The sequence below is a fragment of the Pristis pectinata genome, chromosome 43, assembly GCF_009764475.1.
Source record: "Pristis pectinata isolate sPriPec2 chromosome 43, sPriPec2.1.pri, whole genome shotgun sequence".
NCBI lineage: Eukaryota > Metazoa > Chordata > Chondrichthyes > Rhinopristiformes > Pristidae > Pristis > Pristis pectinata.
Genome location: NC_067446.1, coordinates 1,060,385 through 1,076,741, shown reverse-complemented (window position 1 = coordinate 1,076,741; position 16,357 = coordinate 1,060,385). Strand labels below are relative to the sequence as shown.

The 16,357-nt window shown below is 50.4% G+C and overlaps 1 protein-coding gene across 1 annotated transcript in view; it reads left to right on the top strand.

Moving 5' to 3' along the window:
• The first annotated feature begins 365 nt into the window (after positions 1–365).
• LOC127566582 (structural maintenance of chromosomes protein 1A-like) overlaps positions 366–16,357 on the top strand; it is a 55,766-nt gene continuing 39,774 nt past the window's right edge. The window contains 7 exon segments of the mRNA XM_052009035.1: positions 366–553; positions 5,113–5,301; positions 7,010–7,122; positions 8,492–8,615; positions 8,618–8,694; positions 9,710–9,948; positions 14,928–15,186. Coding sequence (XP_051864995.1) covers positions 445–553; positions 5,113–5,301; positions 7,010–7,122; positions 8,492–8,615; positions 8,618–8,694; positions 9,710–9,948; positions 14,928–15,186 — 1,110 coding nt within the window. The 5' untranslated portion in view covers positions 366–444.

Sequence of the window (16,357 nt, the reverse complement as noted above, 5' to 3'; positions counted from 1 at the left end):
GTAATGTTGACATTAAGGCTATTGTGAAAAAAGAAGCTAATCCAGCCTGGTTCTTTCGATATTGCACCCCTCTTCTCAGCGGATGGTACAGGCTTCGGTTGGGGTTGCGATTGGCATGGGCTTGGACCAATCAGTGATTAGCAGGCGGAGGAAGGACCAATAGGCTGTCAGTGGGCGGGGTGCGTGTGAGCCGACTCGCATCCCGGGAGATGTAGTCCTTGGGAGGCAGGAGTTGACCAACGCGCAGGCGCGAGGCCCGGCCGGCGTTGCACCCTGGGAGTTGTAGTGCGCGGGTGAGGATGCAGCGACGGTGGCGGTGAATGAGGGAACTACAACTTCCGGCGGGCGCGGGGAGTCTCGCGGGGCTTGGAGCGGGAGGCGGGAGAGAGTCGTCCGTCAGGGTCGTCGTCGGTCGGTGGGGCCCCGGGGGCTTGCGGCGTCGCCATGGGCTTCCTGCGGCTGATCGAGATCGAGAACTTCAAGTCGTACAAGGGCCGCCAGATCATCGGGCCCTTCAAGAAGTTCACGGCCATCATCGGCCCCAACGGCTCGGGTGAGGCGGAAATCGAGGCCGGGGATCGAGGGGGCGGCGCTAGGCCGCGGCCCCTCACGACCCCGCGGGCGGCCCCGGTCTCCGCGGCAGAACCTTCGACATATGTGGCGGGGCTTCAAGTCTTTAAATATACGGGTTGTTTCTGAAGTAATTCTTCCTCATGCAATGCAAGCAACGACTGTCTCTGGAGTGGCCCCCGTTACCGTGTCTCCAAATGGCCCTCAACCCAAATTTTCTGCTAAATACCCCCTTCCCCGGGCTTCCCCCCCCTCACCCCGTCTCCGGGTGTTTTTGAGTCTCCCCCTCACCCCATCTCCGGGTGTTTTTGAGTCACCCCCCCCACCCCGTCTCCGGGTGTTTTGAGTCACCCCCCCCACCCCGTCTCCGGGTGTTTTTGAGTCACCCCCCCACCCCGTCTCCGGGTGTTTTTGAGTCACCCCCCCCCACCCCGTCTCCGGGTGTTTTTGAGTCACCCCCCCCCCACCCCGTCTCCGGGTGTTTTTGAGTCACCCCCCCCCCACCCCGTCTCCGGGTGTTTTTGAGTCACACCCCCCCCACCCCGTCTCCGGGTGTTTTTGAGTCACCCCCCCCACCCCGTCTCCGGGTGTTTTTGAGTCACCCCCCCCCCACTCCGTCTCCGGGTGTTTTTGAGTCACCCCCCCCCCCGTCTCGGGTGTTTTTGAGTTTCCCCCCCACCCCGTCTCCGGGTGTTTTTGAGTCACCCCCCCCCCACCCCGTCTCGGGTGTTTTTGAGTCACCCCCCCCCACCCGTCTCCGGGTGTTTTTGAGTCACCCCCCCCCCACCCGTCTCCGGGTGTTTTTGAGTCACCCCCTCACCCCGTCTCCGGGTGTTTTTGAGTCACCCCCTCACCCCGTCTCCGGGTGTTTTTGTGTCTCCCCTCACCCGTCTCCGGGTGTTTTTGTGTCTCCCCCCCACCCCGTCTCCGGGTGTTTTTGAGTCACCCCCCCCCACCCCGTCTCCGGGTGTTTTTGAGTCACCCCCCCCCCCACCCCGTCTCCGGGTGTTTTTGAGTCACACCCCCCCCCCACCCCGTCTCCGGTGTTTTTGAGTCACCTCCCCCCACCCCGTCTCCGGGTGTTTTTGAGTCACACCCCCCCCCCCCGTCTCCGGGTGTTTTTGAGTCACCCCCCCCCACCCCGTCTCGGGGTGTTTTTGAGTTTCCCCCCACCCCGTCTCGGGGTGTTTTTGAGTTTCCCCCCACCCTGTCTCCGGGTGTTTTTGAGTCACCCCCCCACCCCGTCTCTGGGTGTTTTTGAGTCACCCACCCCCCTGCCGTCTCCGGGTGTTTTTTGAGTCACCCCACCCCGTCTCCGGGTGTTTTTTGAGTCACCCCCCCCACCCCGTCTCCGGGTGTTTTTTGAGTCCCCCCCCCCCCCCCCCCGTCTCCAGGTGTTTTTTGAGTCTCCCCCCACCCCGTCTCCGGGTGTTTTTTGAGTCACCCCCCCCACCCCATCTCTGGGTGTTTTTGAGGTTCCCCCCCCACCCCGTCTCTGGGTGTTTTGAGTCTCCCCCACCCCATCTCCGGGTGTTTTTTGAGTCACCCCCTCACCCCGTCTCCGGGTGTTTTGAGTTACCCCCCTCACCCTGTCTCTGGTGTTTTTCAATCTCCCCCTCACCCCATCTCTGGGTGTTTTTCTTTCTTTTACATATTTTTATTGAATCCATGAAAAAAAATAGAGTACATGCATCAAGAAAGAGAATAAAAATACTACTGAATATGTTGTGTTAAATGTACTTAGATTACAATACTTTAAATTAATAATCATATATAGAAGTTAGTTAATAAAGGAAAAAAAACAAATATTTTATTACAAAAAAAACTACTCCCACTACCAAAACCTGAAGTTGTTAGATGGAAAAAAAAACAAGGAAAAACCTTTAAAACGTAAGCTTGTCAGCCAATATCTGCGTTTTAGTCCCCAAATCAGAGATTTTGAAAATAATTCAAAAAAGGTCCCCACAGGGTTTGAAAGTCTAGGTTAGATTCAAAAACTGAACAGCGCACCTTCTCTTGATTCAAGTATGACATAACATCCCGTAACCATTGAACATGAGTAGGTGTTCCATTTAAGCAATACAGCTCTCATGGCTATAAGAGAAATAAAAGCCAGAATATGTAAATCAGAAGCCTTCAAAGTTATATCTTTTCCTCCAACGATCCCAAATAGTGCAGTCAAAGGGTTAAGTTTAAAATTTATTTTGAAAAGTACAGAAAAAGTATGAAAGACCTCTGTCCAATATTTTTTAAGACTCTGACACGTCCAAAACGTGAATTAAGGAAGCCACTCCGTTATTACATTTGTCACAGTAAGGAGATCTGAATAAAAACAGGATATTTTATCTTTAGACAAGTGAACTCTATGGACCACTTTAAATTGAAGGAGAGAGTGACGAGCACATAATGACGAAGTATTAACCAACTTGAAAATATCATTCCAAGTTTCCTCAGAAATTGACATCTGCAAATCTTGTTCCCAAGGGTTTTTAATTTTATCTAGTGGCACCTTACTCATTCCTAGTAATCTGTCATAAATATTAGATATTGAGCCATCCTGAAAAGGTTCCAAATTAAAAATTACGTCTAATAAATTCTTATCCGGACTCAAAGGAAAAGAATGTAATTGAGATCGAAGAAAATCTCTAATTTGTAAATATCTAAAAAAATGAGTTTTTGGTAAATTGTACTTGGTCGACAATTGTTCAAACGAAGAAAGGTTTCCTCCAACAAACAGATCTTGAAGACAAGTAATACCTAATTTGTCCCACTCTTTAAAAACTACATCAGTCATAGAAGGTTTAAAAAACGTCATTAAGAAAATGGGACTGGACAAAGAAAAACTTAATGAACCAAAATATTTTCTAAATTGTAACCAAATCCTCAAAACATGTTTAACTACTAAATTATCTGTCAGTTTATTTAATGATATTGGAAGTGAAGAACCAAGCAAAGAGATAATAGAAGATATTTTGACAATTAATTTCGGAAGAGACCCATACTGGGCGAGCCTCTCGATTAATGTAATGTAACCAAAACGTAAGATTTCGTATATTGACTGCCCAGTAATAAAATCTAAAATTAGGTAAGGCTAAACCACCGTTCTTTTTAACCTTCTGAAGGTGAACTAGGATGTTTATTATTCCATATGTAGGAAGAAATAATTGACTCAAGAGAGTCAAAGAAAGATTTAGGAATAAAAACAGGTAAAGCCTGAAATAGATATGTAAATTTAGGCAAAATATTCATTTTAATAACATTAATTCGGCCAATCAATGATATAGAAAGGAGAGACCAACTTGATAAAACCCTTTTCACATAGTGCAGTAAGGTGAAAAAACTTTCTGTAAATAAATGCTTATAATTTTTAGTAATTGACACTCCCAGATAGGTAAAATGATTTCTTACAATTTTAAAAGGAATGTTAATATTAACTCGTACCAAGTTATTCAGTTCACTCTTGTATAAGTTCAATTTGTAGCCTGAAAATGACTAAAGCGAGAAAGTAAAGAAAGCACAGGAGGTAAGGAGGCTTCAACATCAGATATGAAAAGTATTGAATCATCAGCATATAGGGAAACTTCATGGTTCATACCTCTTCTGGAGATACATGGATATCCGACTCCGGGTGTTTTTGAGTCTCCCCCTCACCCTGTCTCCAGGTGTTTTTGAGTTACCCCTCACCCTGTCTCCGGGTGTTTTGTTACCCCCCCCCCCCCCCCACCGTCTCTGGCTGTTTTTGAATTCTCCCCCTCACCCTGTTACCAGGTGTTTTTGAGTTACCCCCTGACCCTGTCACTGGGTGTTTTTGAATCATCCCCCCGTCTCCGGGTGTTTTTGAGTTACCCCCTCACCCCGTTACCGGGTGTTTTTGAGTTACCCCCTCACCCCATCACCAGGTGTTTTTGAGTCTCCCCCTCACCCCGTCTCTGGGTGTTTTTGAATCATCCCTCTGTCTCCGGGTGTTTTTGAGTCTCCTCCTCACCTCGTCTCCGGGTGTTTTTGTTACCCCCTCCCCCCTGTCTCTGGGTGTTTTTGAGTTACCCCAACTCTGGGTGTTTTAGAATTCCCCCCACCCCATCTCCAGGTGTTTTTGAATTCTGGTTACTTGAACAACCTCCCCCCCCCCACCCCCCTGCCCAGCTGATTGCTCCTTTTGCCGTTTTTGTTTTGAACTCCAATCTCTCCTCCCCCACCACCCCAACCCCACCAGCACCTTTAGCCGAATTTATTTTTCAAATGCCCCGGTTCCCTCACTGGGGACTTTGAACCTCTTCTCCCCCACTCTCTTTGCCAGGGATTATTTGAAAAGCCATCTTTGCAAGTTTTGAGCGCTGTTGTTCAGCGTTTAAAGTTCTGGACGGTTCTGTGCTGTCACTGGGGACGTGGAGAAACCATGCACAGGCCCCTGACGGCAGCAGGGCAGGTGGCAATGTGGTCAGCGAGGTGTCTGGATCACAGTCGGCTGAGGCACAGAGTGCAGGGGCAGGGATGTGGATGTTTCGCGCACAGTGTAACTTCAGTGTTGTTACCCACATGCAGGAAAGTCGAACCTCATGGACGCCATCAGCTTTGTGCTGGCGGAGAAGACGAGCAACCTGCGGGTGAAGACGCTGAAAGACCTCATCCACGGCGCGCCGGTGGGCAAGCCGGCTGCCAACCGGGCCCTGGTCAGCATGGTGTACTCTGAAGACAGTGGGGAAGACAAAGTGTTCACCAGGGTTATTGTGGGTGAGTTGCTGCTCTGGGTGCCCTTGTGGCTTCCAGGAATGATCCTCCGTGAAAATAACATTCTTCGTCAGCCCAGCAGTGGGTGGGGTGACGGGAGCTGGTGTAATCCTTTGTCGGCTCTCACGCTGCCTGCAGGGGCGGGTTCAGGCTTTCGGGTTGGGCCGTTCCTCCAGCTACCCAGCAGGAGCCTCGAACTGGTCCCAGCGGCAAGTCCTCTGCCGTGCCTCGACGTGGGCAGTCGCGCGTTTGGCTTCGTGACCTCCCCGGTCATGAGGAAGCTCGCGGTGCTCTCGGTCGGTGGCTGCTTGCATTCTGCCTGATTGGAAAACTACGCAGCAAAAGACCCCCAACAGTGTGCTGCTCCCCCAGTATTGCCCCTCTGGTGTGCGCTCTCTGTACTGCCCCTTGAGTGGTGGAGTAGTCCCTCAGACCTGTGTGTAGTCTCTGCACTAAAAGTCGTGTTTATTGTCATATGCACGAGTACATGTATGCACAGGTACAATGAAAAACTTACTTGCAGCAGCATCTGAATCAGAATTGGCAAGTTTATTATCACTGTCTTATATGACATGAAATTTGTTGTTTTGCAGCAGCAGTACAGTGCAAGAACATAAAAGAACTATAACTTACAAAATAAATAGTGCACAAAAAAACTGTGTGTGGGGTAGTGATCATGGGTTCGTGGACCATTCAGAAATCTGATGGCGGAGGGGAAGAAGCTGTTTCTGAATCGTTGAGTGTGGGTCTTCGGGCCTCTGTACCTCCTCCCTGATAGTAATGAGAAGATGGCATGTCCCGGATGGTAAGGGTCCTTAGTGATAGATGCTGCCTTCTTGAGGCACGGCCTCTTGAAGATGTCCTCGATGGTGGGGAGGGCTGTGCCTGTGGTGGAGCTGGCTGAGTCTACAACCCTCTGCAGCCTCTTGCGATCCTGTGCACTGGAGCCTCCTTACCAGGCTGTGATGCAACCAGTCAGAATGCTCTCCACTGTACGTCTGTAGAAATTTGCAAGAGTCTTTGGTGACATACCGAATCTCTTAATGAAGTAGAGCTGCTGGCGTGCCGCCTTTGTGATTGCATCAATGTGTTGGGCCCAGGGCAGATCCTTGATAGGCAAACAAATTATACAAGAAAGAACACAATTAGAACAAATTAGTATAAAGTGGTCACAGTATTGCTTTACTGAGGTGGGGATTAGGGTTGTGCCAGTTGGTTCAAGAACAGAATGGTTGAAGGGAAGTAACTGTTCCTGAACCTGGTTGTGTGGGACTTCAGGCTTCTAAACCTCCTGCCTGATGGCAGCACTGTCCCTTGAGTGGTGCAGTGCTCCCCCAGGATTGACTCTCCGATGGTTTGGTCTCTGTCCTGCCCCTCGAGCGGTGCACTGCTCTCTCGTTATTGACCCCCGCCCCCCCCAAACGGTGTGTTTGCCCTGTACTGCCCCTTGGGAAGTCTAGTGCTCCCTCGGCGCTGGAGCATGCCCAGCCTTCTGGCTCGAGAGGTGTTGGTGCAACCGTTTGAGACTGGATGGCGGGGCAAGTGTTTAGGACCAGGTGACCTGGGTTACTCTGTTGCAGTAATTGCAAGTGGGAGTTTGGCGAACCATCTGCCTGACCGCTTCACAGTTGGCGCGGATAATTCCCACCCCCTTCCTACTTTTCCTCCCACCTGCTTCACCGTGCGGAACTGATTGTGAGCCTCCTCCCAGGTGCCTCCTCCGAGTACAAGATCAACAACAAGGTGGTGCCGTTGCAGGAGTACAGCGAACAGTTGGAGAAGCTGGGCATCCTCATCAAAGCCCGAAACTTCTTGGTTTTCCAGGTACCGCCTCCCTCCGTTGCCATCGCTTCTTTGGCGTTCAATCTTTCCTCCTCATCTGGCTGATGTTTGTCCACCATTCCCTTCCAGCTGTGGCCAGTCTCCACCTGTGGTTAGTGTGACAGTGGCCGCGCCCACCCCATGCTCCTGCCGGCTGTTGCACCCCTCGCCCGTTTCTACCCGTGGCCTGTCCCCCGTCCCACCCACCGTAATCTTACAGCTGAACAGTCTCCAGATCTCTGGTCCATATATGGCTCGGTTCTGTGGGAACTCAGGCTCCTGCTTACAATTCCTTGCTGAGTGCGGGAGAATCTGCCAGGGTAGAAGTCACAGAAACAGGCCCTTCAGCCCACCGTGCCCGTCCTGCCCATTGTACTCGTGCACTAATTCCATTTCCCTGCATTAATTCTGTAGCCTTCTATACTTGGTGATTCAAGTCCTTGTCCAGGTGCGTCTTAACTGTGACAGTATTTGCCTCCATCGCTTTCGCAGGCAGCACATTCCAACCACCCTTTGGGCAAAAAAAATTCACGTCTCAATCTCCTGCCTCTCACCTTAAACCATTGCCCTCTTGTCTTAGACAACCCCATGTTGTGAAACAGGTTCGAGGTCTCAGAGGACAAGGACTCTGAACACGGTCTTAGAGATAAATGATTTATTTACAAAAGACGAATGCGGGGAAAGGGGTAACGGGAATAACACACACGCACAGTTTATAGTGAGCGTGGGAAAATCACAACGGGTAAAATACGCACGCACGCAACAAACTAGATACAGACAATCAAGGAAAAACAATATGATACCCGCCACCCCTTGACTCAGTGCAGGCACGGCTCTGTGCTACTAGGGATACTAACTAAAATGCTCCCACCCCTTTTAAACAGTGCACACTTCACCAACGATTTCGTCCCTCGAAGACAAAAGAGGCTGAGCCAAGCATGTGTGACACTCTTTATAGTGGGGAGGGGGGGGGGAGGTCCAGCCCAGGTATTTAAAAAGGCAGTGGCCAGATGTGCGCTGATGGGTGGGGCGAGGTCAAACCTTGATTGGCAGTGGTGTGTCTTCCAATCAGGTAGTGGGCAGTGCTGTCACGTGACAGCCATGACCCTCCACAAGACACGCCACCATGGGAAAAAGAACTCTCGACCCTATTTAAACCCCTCATAACTTTACATACCTCTATCAGAACCCCCCCATTGGTCTCCTCTGTTCCTGGGAAAACAAACCCAGTCATCCAATCTCTCCTCTTAACCCAAGTGCGCCAGTCCAGGCAACATCTTGGTGAATCTCCTCCGCACCTTCTTGAGTGCAATCCTTCCTGTACCACGGCACGCGCTACCCCAGGTTAACCGGGACGACCTCACTTCCACAGGGCGCGGTGGAGTCGATCGCCATGAAGAACCCCAAAGAGCGCACGGCGCTCTTTGAGGAGATCAGCCGTTCGGGTGAGCTGGCCAGTGAGTACGACAAGCGGAAGAAGGAGATGGTGAAGGCGGAGGAGACACCCAGTTCAACTACCACCGCAAGAAGAACATCGCGGCAGAGCGCAAGGAGGCCAAGCAGGAGAAGGAGGAGGTAGGGCGGCGTCTGGGATGGTTTTCCTTTGCCCATGGAAAACTAAGACCCCACTTGACTAACGGGTCCTGTCGGGGTTCCTGCAGTTCACCAGATCTCGGTAGGTTTGGCTTGATGGACGTTGCCTTTGGGAGGGTCAAGTGCCTGCCCCCCACAGATTCCTCCCCTCAGCCGCCCCACCAGCTTTTCTTCTCGGCTCGCTGGTGCATGGAGCCACAATGCTGGTTACGGCCACCTGGTAGTGTAGGAATTGCTTAAGGTTGACTTGCAAAGAGCCCGTCGGCCCGAAGGCTCTTCAGTGCCAACTTGATGCATGCCATCAAGTCCCGCCAGGTGAGCTGGCTCTAATTTACCGACTGACACGGTGCTCCGTCCCTCCCAGGGTCCAGTGGTCCCTCGGACCTCCTTCCCCACCCCCACTGAAACTGTGGCCCTCCCTTGGCACTGCATTCCTCCAGTGCAGTGCTCCCTCGGTACTACCGCCCCTCTGGTGCGGCACTCCTTCGGCACTGCATTCCTCCAGTGAAGTGCTCCCTCGGTACTACCATCCCTCTGGTGCGGCACTCCCTCGGCACTGCATTCCTCCAGTGCAGTGCTCCCTCGGTACTACTGTCCCTCTGGTGCGGCACTCCTTTGGCACTGCATTCCTCCGGTGCAGTGCTCCCTCGGTACTACCATCCCTCTGGTGCGGCACTCCCTTGGCACTGCATTCCTCCAGTGCAGTGCTCCCTCGGTACTACTGTCCCTCTGGTGCGGCACTCCTTCGGCACTGTATTCCTCCAGTACAGTGCTCCCTCGGTACTACTATCTCTCTGGTGCGGCACTGCATTCCTCCAGTGCAGTGCTCCCTCGGTACTACCGTCCCTCCATCATTCCCCCACTCCCACCAGCTAGTGCGGCGTTCCCTTTGCCAGTAACCGACTTATTTCGGAAGCGTTGCCAGGCTCCTCCCTGTCCCTCACCTCTTTTTTCCCTCCTCCCCCCATCCCCCTCGCCCTCTTGCCTCTGCCCCCAGGCCGAGCGATACCAGCGGCTGAAGGATGAGCTGGTGCGGGCACAGGTCCAGCTGCAGCTCTTCAAGCTCTTCCACAATGAGTCGGAGATCGAGCGGCTGAGCAAGGACCTGGCCTCGCGCAACAAGGAGATCGAGAAGGACAAGAAACGCATGGACAAGGTGGAGGAAGAGCTGAAGGTGCAGAAGAAGGAAGTGGGCAAGCTGATGCGGGAGCAGCAGCAGATCGAGAAGGAAATCAAGTAGGTGGCTGCCCCCTTGTGCCTCAGGCTGGGTAGAGTGCCTGGCTGTCTCCGCGAGTATCTGGGTTGTGCGATAGGTGCCTGTATTTATCCAGCCTAGTGAGAAGGTAGGGTAGAGCATACGAAATTCTCATCGCAGAGCTTAGTTAGTCTCTGGAATTCTCTGCCCCAGAGGGTTGTGAAGGTTGGATGATTAGAAGTATTAAGGGAGAAGGGAGAGAAACTTTTGAAAGACCGGGGAATTGAGGGCTATGGGGTACTGGCACAGAGGAGGAGGATTAAATCCTTAAAAATTGTTTTTTTTTGAAGTTTAGAAGAATGAAGGGTAACCTTACTGAAACATACAAGAGAACGTGACAGGGTAAATGTTGAGATGTTTTCTCTCGTGGAAAAGTCTCAGTGCCCTCCAGTTCTTGATTGCCCAAAATGATTTGCACATTGACCCTATCTATGCCATGATTTTATACACCTCTATAATATCACCCCTCATTCTCCTATGCTCAGTGAAAGAAGTCCTGATCTCCCTCCAAAACTCAGTCCTGGCAACATCCTTGTAAATCTCTTGTGCACTCTTTCCAGCTTATTGGCATCTTTCCTATAGCAGGGCGGCCAAAACTGAACACAGTATTCCAAACGTAGCCATTTTCACACAGAGAGTGGTCAGTATATGGAAAGAGCTGCCGGCAGAAGTGGTTGAAGCAGGTACGTTAACAATAAAAACATTGATAGGAAAGGTTTAGAGGGATATGGGACTAACATAGATGGGAAATTTGATGGACTAGTTGGGCCGAAGGGCCTGTTCACGTGCCGTATGACTGTGACATGACACGGTAAACGTTGAGATGTTTTCATTAGTGGAAAAGTCTCAAGCCAGGGGGTGTAGCTTCAAGATAAGCGACTAGTCATTTAAAATCAAGGTACGTAGCAATCTTTTCTCACCGAAGGTGGGGACTCTCTAGAATTCTCTAAGCCAGAGAGTTGTGAAGGCTAGATCGTTGGATCTATTCAAAGTGAAAGTTTGGGGGGGGGGGGGGGGGGGGGGGGGGGGGGGGGGGGGGGGGGGGGGGGGGAAGCAATTCCTCATTCCCCTCCTCTCTGGAGAGAGAAGTTTCTCCTGAATTCCCGACTGGATTTTATTAGTGACTGTCATATATAGATGGCCCAAAGTCAAAGTCAAGTTTATTGGCATACGCACAAGTACAGGTGCAATAACAAAACTTACTTGCAGCAGCATCACAGGCACATAGCATCATACAGGCAGTGTTGGCAAGAAAAACATAAATTATATCCAATTTTTACCAGAAAGAACACAATTAGAGAAAAAAACAAAGTCCATTTTAGTGCAAAGTGATCAAAGGGGTCAGTGTTGCTGTGCTGAGGTAGTGATCAGTGTTTTGCTGGTCGATTCAATAACCGAATGGTTGAAGGGAAGTAGCTGTTCCTGATCCTGGTGGTGTGGGACTTCAGGCTTCTGTACCTCCTGCTTGATGGGAGCTGTGACAAGATGGCATGGCCCGTAGTTCTACTTCATGTCTATCTCTTTATTTTTAGCTACATATTTACGCCTCCATTTTATTTGTTTAAAGAACGATCCACCATTCTAAAATCCTAAGTGGCCCTCTTGTACCTTGCTCTACCCCATTGCCAGTTCAGGGGGCATAGACGTTTCCCACGTTCTTGCCACTCGCTGTCCTGAAGTCGACTTCCCCTCTTCCCTGCCCCTCATTCCCAATCTGGAAAGGACAGGCTGAGACACAGTTTGGTGGATGCTGGCCAATGTCTGTAAAACTGGGTTGCTGTGTCTTTATTTTTCTCGCCACCCCAGCAACCAGCCTACACACTGCAAGCTCCCACAAGCAGCAGTCCAGCTCCTCTGGCTTTGGGGCAAACACCTGGAAGTGGTTGCCCCTCCTCCTCCAATAGCGGCTGTAGGATTTTATACATTCTCTTGGGAATTGGTTACAGGGGATCAGAGGGATGGATTGCTCTGTTGCGAACTGGCATGGGCTTGATGGTCTGAGTGGCCTACTACTTGTGCTGCAATTAAATAGACATAAAGAACATAAGAAATAGGAGCAGGATTCGGCCATCTGGCCCATCGAGCCTGCTCCACCATTCATTAAGATCACGGCCATGGACTCAGCTCCACCTATCTGCCTTTTCTCCTTAACCCTTAATTCCCTGACTATGCAAAAATCTCTCTAACTGTGTCTTAAGTATATTTAATGAGGTAGCCTCCACTGCTTCCCTGGGCAGAGAATTCCACAGATTCACCACTCTCTGGGGAAAAGCAGTTCCTCCTCATCTCCATCCTAAATCTACTCCCCCAAATCTTGAGGCGATATCCCCAAGTTCTAGTCTCACCTACCAGTGGAAACAACTTTCCTGCTTCTATCATCTATCCCTTTCATAATTTTATATGTTTCTATAAGAACCCCTCTCATTCTTCTGAATTTCAGTGAGTATAGTCCCAGGCAACTCAATCTCTCCTCATAGGCTAACCTCCTCATTCCTGGAATCAGCCCGCCTCCAAAGCCAGTGTATCTTCTCTCAAGTAAGGAGACCAGAACTGCACGCAGTGCTCCAGGTGCGGCCTCACCAGTACCCTGTGCAGTTGCAGAGTAACCTTCCCTGCTCTTAAATTCAATCCCTCTAGCAATGGAGGCCAACATTCCATTTGCCTTCTCGGTAGCCTGTTACACCTGTAAACCAACCTTCTGCGATTCGTGCACCGGCACTCCTAAGTTCCTCTGCACAACAGCACGCTGCAATCTTTCCCCATTTAAATGATAATCTGAATAGGAGATTTTTGCTGCCCTTTTGTTCATGGGAGTATGCTGCTGCTGAGACCTGAGTTTATAGTCCATCCCAGTTGCCCCTGAATGCGAGGGTGGGTCTAGAGATACCTGTAGGGTGGCAGATTTCCTCCTCCACTACCAGACGGTATTTTCGTGGTAACTAGCTTGTATGTATACATAAGAAAAACACACATTTGTTTAGCTACTTTATTTACAGCTGCACTGGTGGCTTCAAGCTCATGCCACTGGGTCCTGTGAGGTAACTTGCTAGTTCACTAACTTGACCTTGACGCTACTGCAGCAACAAACGGTCAACGTGCATGCAGGGTTTCGACCTGAAATGTCGACAGCTTCTTTCACCCTCCCCACAGATGTGGCTCGACCCGCTGGGTTCCTCCAGCGGGTTAGTTGTTGCTCTAGATTCCACCATCTCTTGTGTCTCTCCTGATGCTGCTGTACCCTCAGCCGATAACCAGTGATATTAAGATTTATTAGTCACATGTACATCGAAACACACAGTGAAATGCATCTTTTGTGTAGAGTGTTCTGGGAGCAGCCCGCAAGTGTCGCCACACTTCCGGTGCCAACATAGCACGCCCACAACTTCCTAACCCGTACATTTTTGGAATGTGGGAGGAAACCGGAGCACCCGGAGGAAACCCACACAGACATGGGGAGCACATACAAACTCCTTAGAGACAGCGGCGCGAATTGAACCCGGGTCACTGGCGCTGTAATAGCGTTACACTAACCACTACACTACTGTGCTTGCCCAGGAGTATGGAAAGAAAGGCAGTTAGATGAGGTTCAGTCTTGGGTGAAGCATGAACATTGACTAAGCTCGGGGCTGAAAGGTCTTATGTGAGCACATTTGTATGGAACGTTAATAGAGTCACACAGCTTAGAAAGAGGCCATTTGGCCCACCATGTCCGCACCGGCCAGTGGGCACCCATCCTTATTGATCCCATCTTCCAGCAATTAGTCCATAAACTTCTGCACCTGGGCAATTCAAATACTTGTTGACACTCCCTAAATGCAGCCAGGGACTCCACTTCCACTCTCCCAGACAGCGTATTCCAGATATTCTGTGAGTGAGAAAGGTTCCCCTCCAAGTAAGAGGAATCATACAACATGGAACAGTATAGCACAATACAGGCCCTTCGGCCCACAATGTTGTGCCGACCTTTAAACCTCGCCTAAGACTATCTAAACCCTTCCTCCCACATATCCCTCTATTTTAATTCCTCCATATGCCTACCTAGCAATCTCTTGTATTTGACCAATGTACCTGCCTCCATCGCCCCAGGCAGCGCATTCCATGCCCCAACCACTTTCTGGGTAAAAAGCCTTCCTCCGATATCTCCCCTGAACTTCCCATCCATTACTTTAAATCCATGTCCTCTTGTATTGAGTATTGGTGCCCTGGGAAAGAGGCGCTGGCTGTCCACTCTATCTATTCCTCTTAATATTTTGTACACCTCTATCATGTCTCCTCTCATCCTCTGGATGAGAGCCCTAGCTCTCTTAGTCTCTCCCCATAATGCATACTCTCCAAACCAGGCAGCATCCTGGTAAATCTCCTCTGCACCCTTTCCAACACCTCCACATCCTTCCTGTAATGAGGTGACCAGAACTGGACACAGTACTGTAGGACACAGTGTGGTCTGACCAGAGTTTTATAGAGCTGCATCATTACCTCGTGGCTCTTGAACTCGATCCCACAACTTATGAAAGCTAACAACCCATAAGCTTTCTTAACTACCCTATCCACCTGTGAGGCAACTTTCAGGGATCTGTGGATATGAACCCCCAGATCCCTCTGCTCCTCCACACTACCCAGAATCCTGCCATTAACTTTGTACTCCGCCTCGGAGTTTGTCCTTCCAAAGTGTACCACCTCACACTTCTCTGGATTGAATTCCATCTGCCACTTCTCAGCCCAGCTCTGCATCCTATCAATGTCCTTCTGCAATCTTTGACAATCCTCCGCACTATCCACAACAGCGTCAGCGTCAGGCATTTCCTACTGTTTCCAAGCAGCTGCCTGTCATAGAGAGAAGCAACCGCCCTCTCTCTGACCTGGGGAGGTCCCAATTCACCGCACTTCCCCGATACTTTGTTCTGGCTGCGGGTCCCCAGTCCCTCCCGGGGTCGGCAGGCTCACTCTCGCTGCCTTTCAGGGAGAAGGATGCGGAGTTAAACCAGAAGCGGCCTCAGTACATCAAGGCCAAGGAGAACACGTCACACAAGATCAAGAAGCTGGAGTCCGCCAAGAAGTCGCTGCAGAACGCGCAGAAGCAGTACAAGAAGCGTAAGGCGGACATGGACGAGCTCGAGCAGGAGATGCTGTCGGTGGAGAAAGGGCGGCAGGAGTTCGAGGAGCGAATGGAGGAGGAGAGCCAGAGCCAAGGTCGGGATCTGCAGCTAGAGGAGAACCAGGTAAGAGGTAGTGGAACAATAAGTCTGGTTGAGAGTTAGTGAGAACTTCTCCAAGTCACATTAGTTTATTGTCATGTACACCAGGGTGCAATGAAATTCCTTGCTCGCATGAGTAAACAACATACATAGTAATAATAACTACAGCGATGAGTACAAAGGTTGCAGTGCAATTGAAGTAGTGCAAAAAGAAATGCTGAAGTGACAATAACGGAATAACCAAGAGAGGGAAAGTTAAGAGGCTGAGAACGTGGCAGCACCACTGGGAAGAGGATCTGAAAAGGGTGATGAGTTTATTGTCATCTGTACAAGTACGTGTGTGCACAGGTGCAATGAAAAACTTACTTGCAGCAGCATCACAGGTACAGGTATAAGCAACATTCACAAGAAAAACATAAATTAAACAGTTTTTGCAAAAAAAAACACAATTAGAACATGACGCGGGAGAAAGGCGACACTTTGCAGGCAGCTAGCAGCAACATCGTTTCATTAGTTCAGAAGTCTGACCGCAATGGGGAAGAAGCTGTTCTTGAGTGTGGACATCCGGGCTTTCCAGCTCCTGTATCTTCTCCCAGAAGATCGAAGAGGGAAAAGGGAACGGTTGGGGTGGCAGGCATCCTTGACGATACCGTTCTCCTCCCTGATGCCACACACCGTGAAGGTGGACTGGATGGAAGGAAGTGATCAGTCTGGGAAGGACTCGGCAGTGTCTACCAGGTTCCGTCGGTCCAGTGCAGAGCAGTTGCCGTACGGGCTGAGATGCGACCCGTCAGGATACTTTATATGTAGACGTTCAAGGGAATCCTCACAAGCATAGATTTCCCACTGGCAGAGGAGCAGCCAGTAGCACCATAGACACCATTGAGGCATACAGCACGGAAACAGGCCTTTCGGCCCAACTGGTCCATGCTGACCAAGATTGCCATCTAAGTGTGTCCCATTTGCCCGTGTTTGGCCCATATCCCTCTAAACCTTTCCTATCCGTGTACCTATCCAAGTGCCTTTTAAATGTTGTCAATGTACCTGCCTCAACCACTTCCTCTGGCAGCTTGTTCCATGTACGGACCACCCTCTGGGTGGAAAAAGTTAACCTTCAGGTTCCTATTAAATCTCTCCCCTCCCACCCTAAACCTGTGCCCTCCAGTTCTTTTTTTCCCCAACCCTGGGAAAAAGA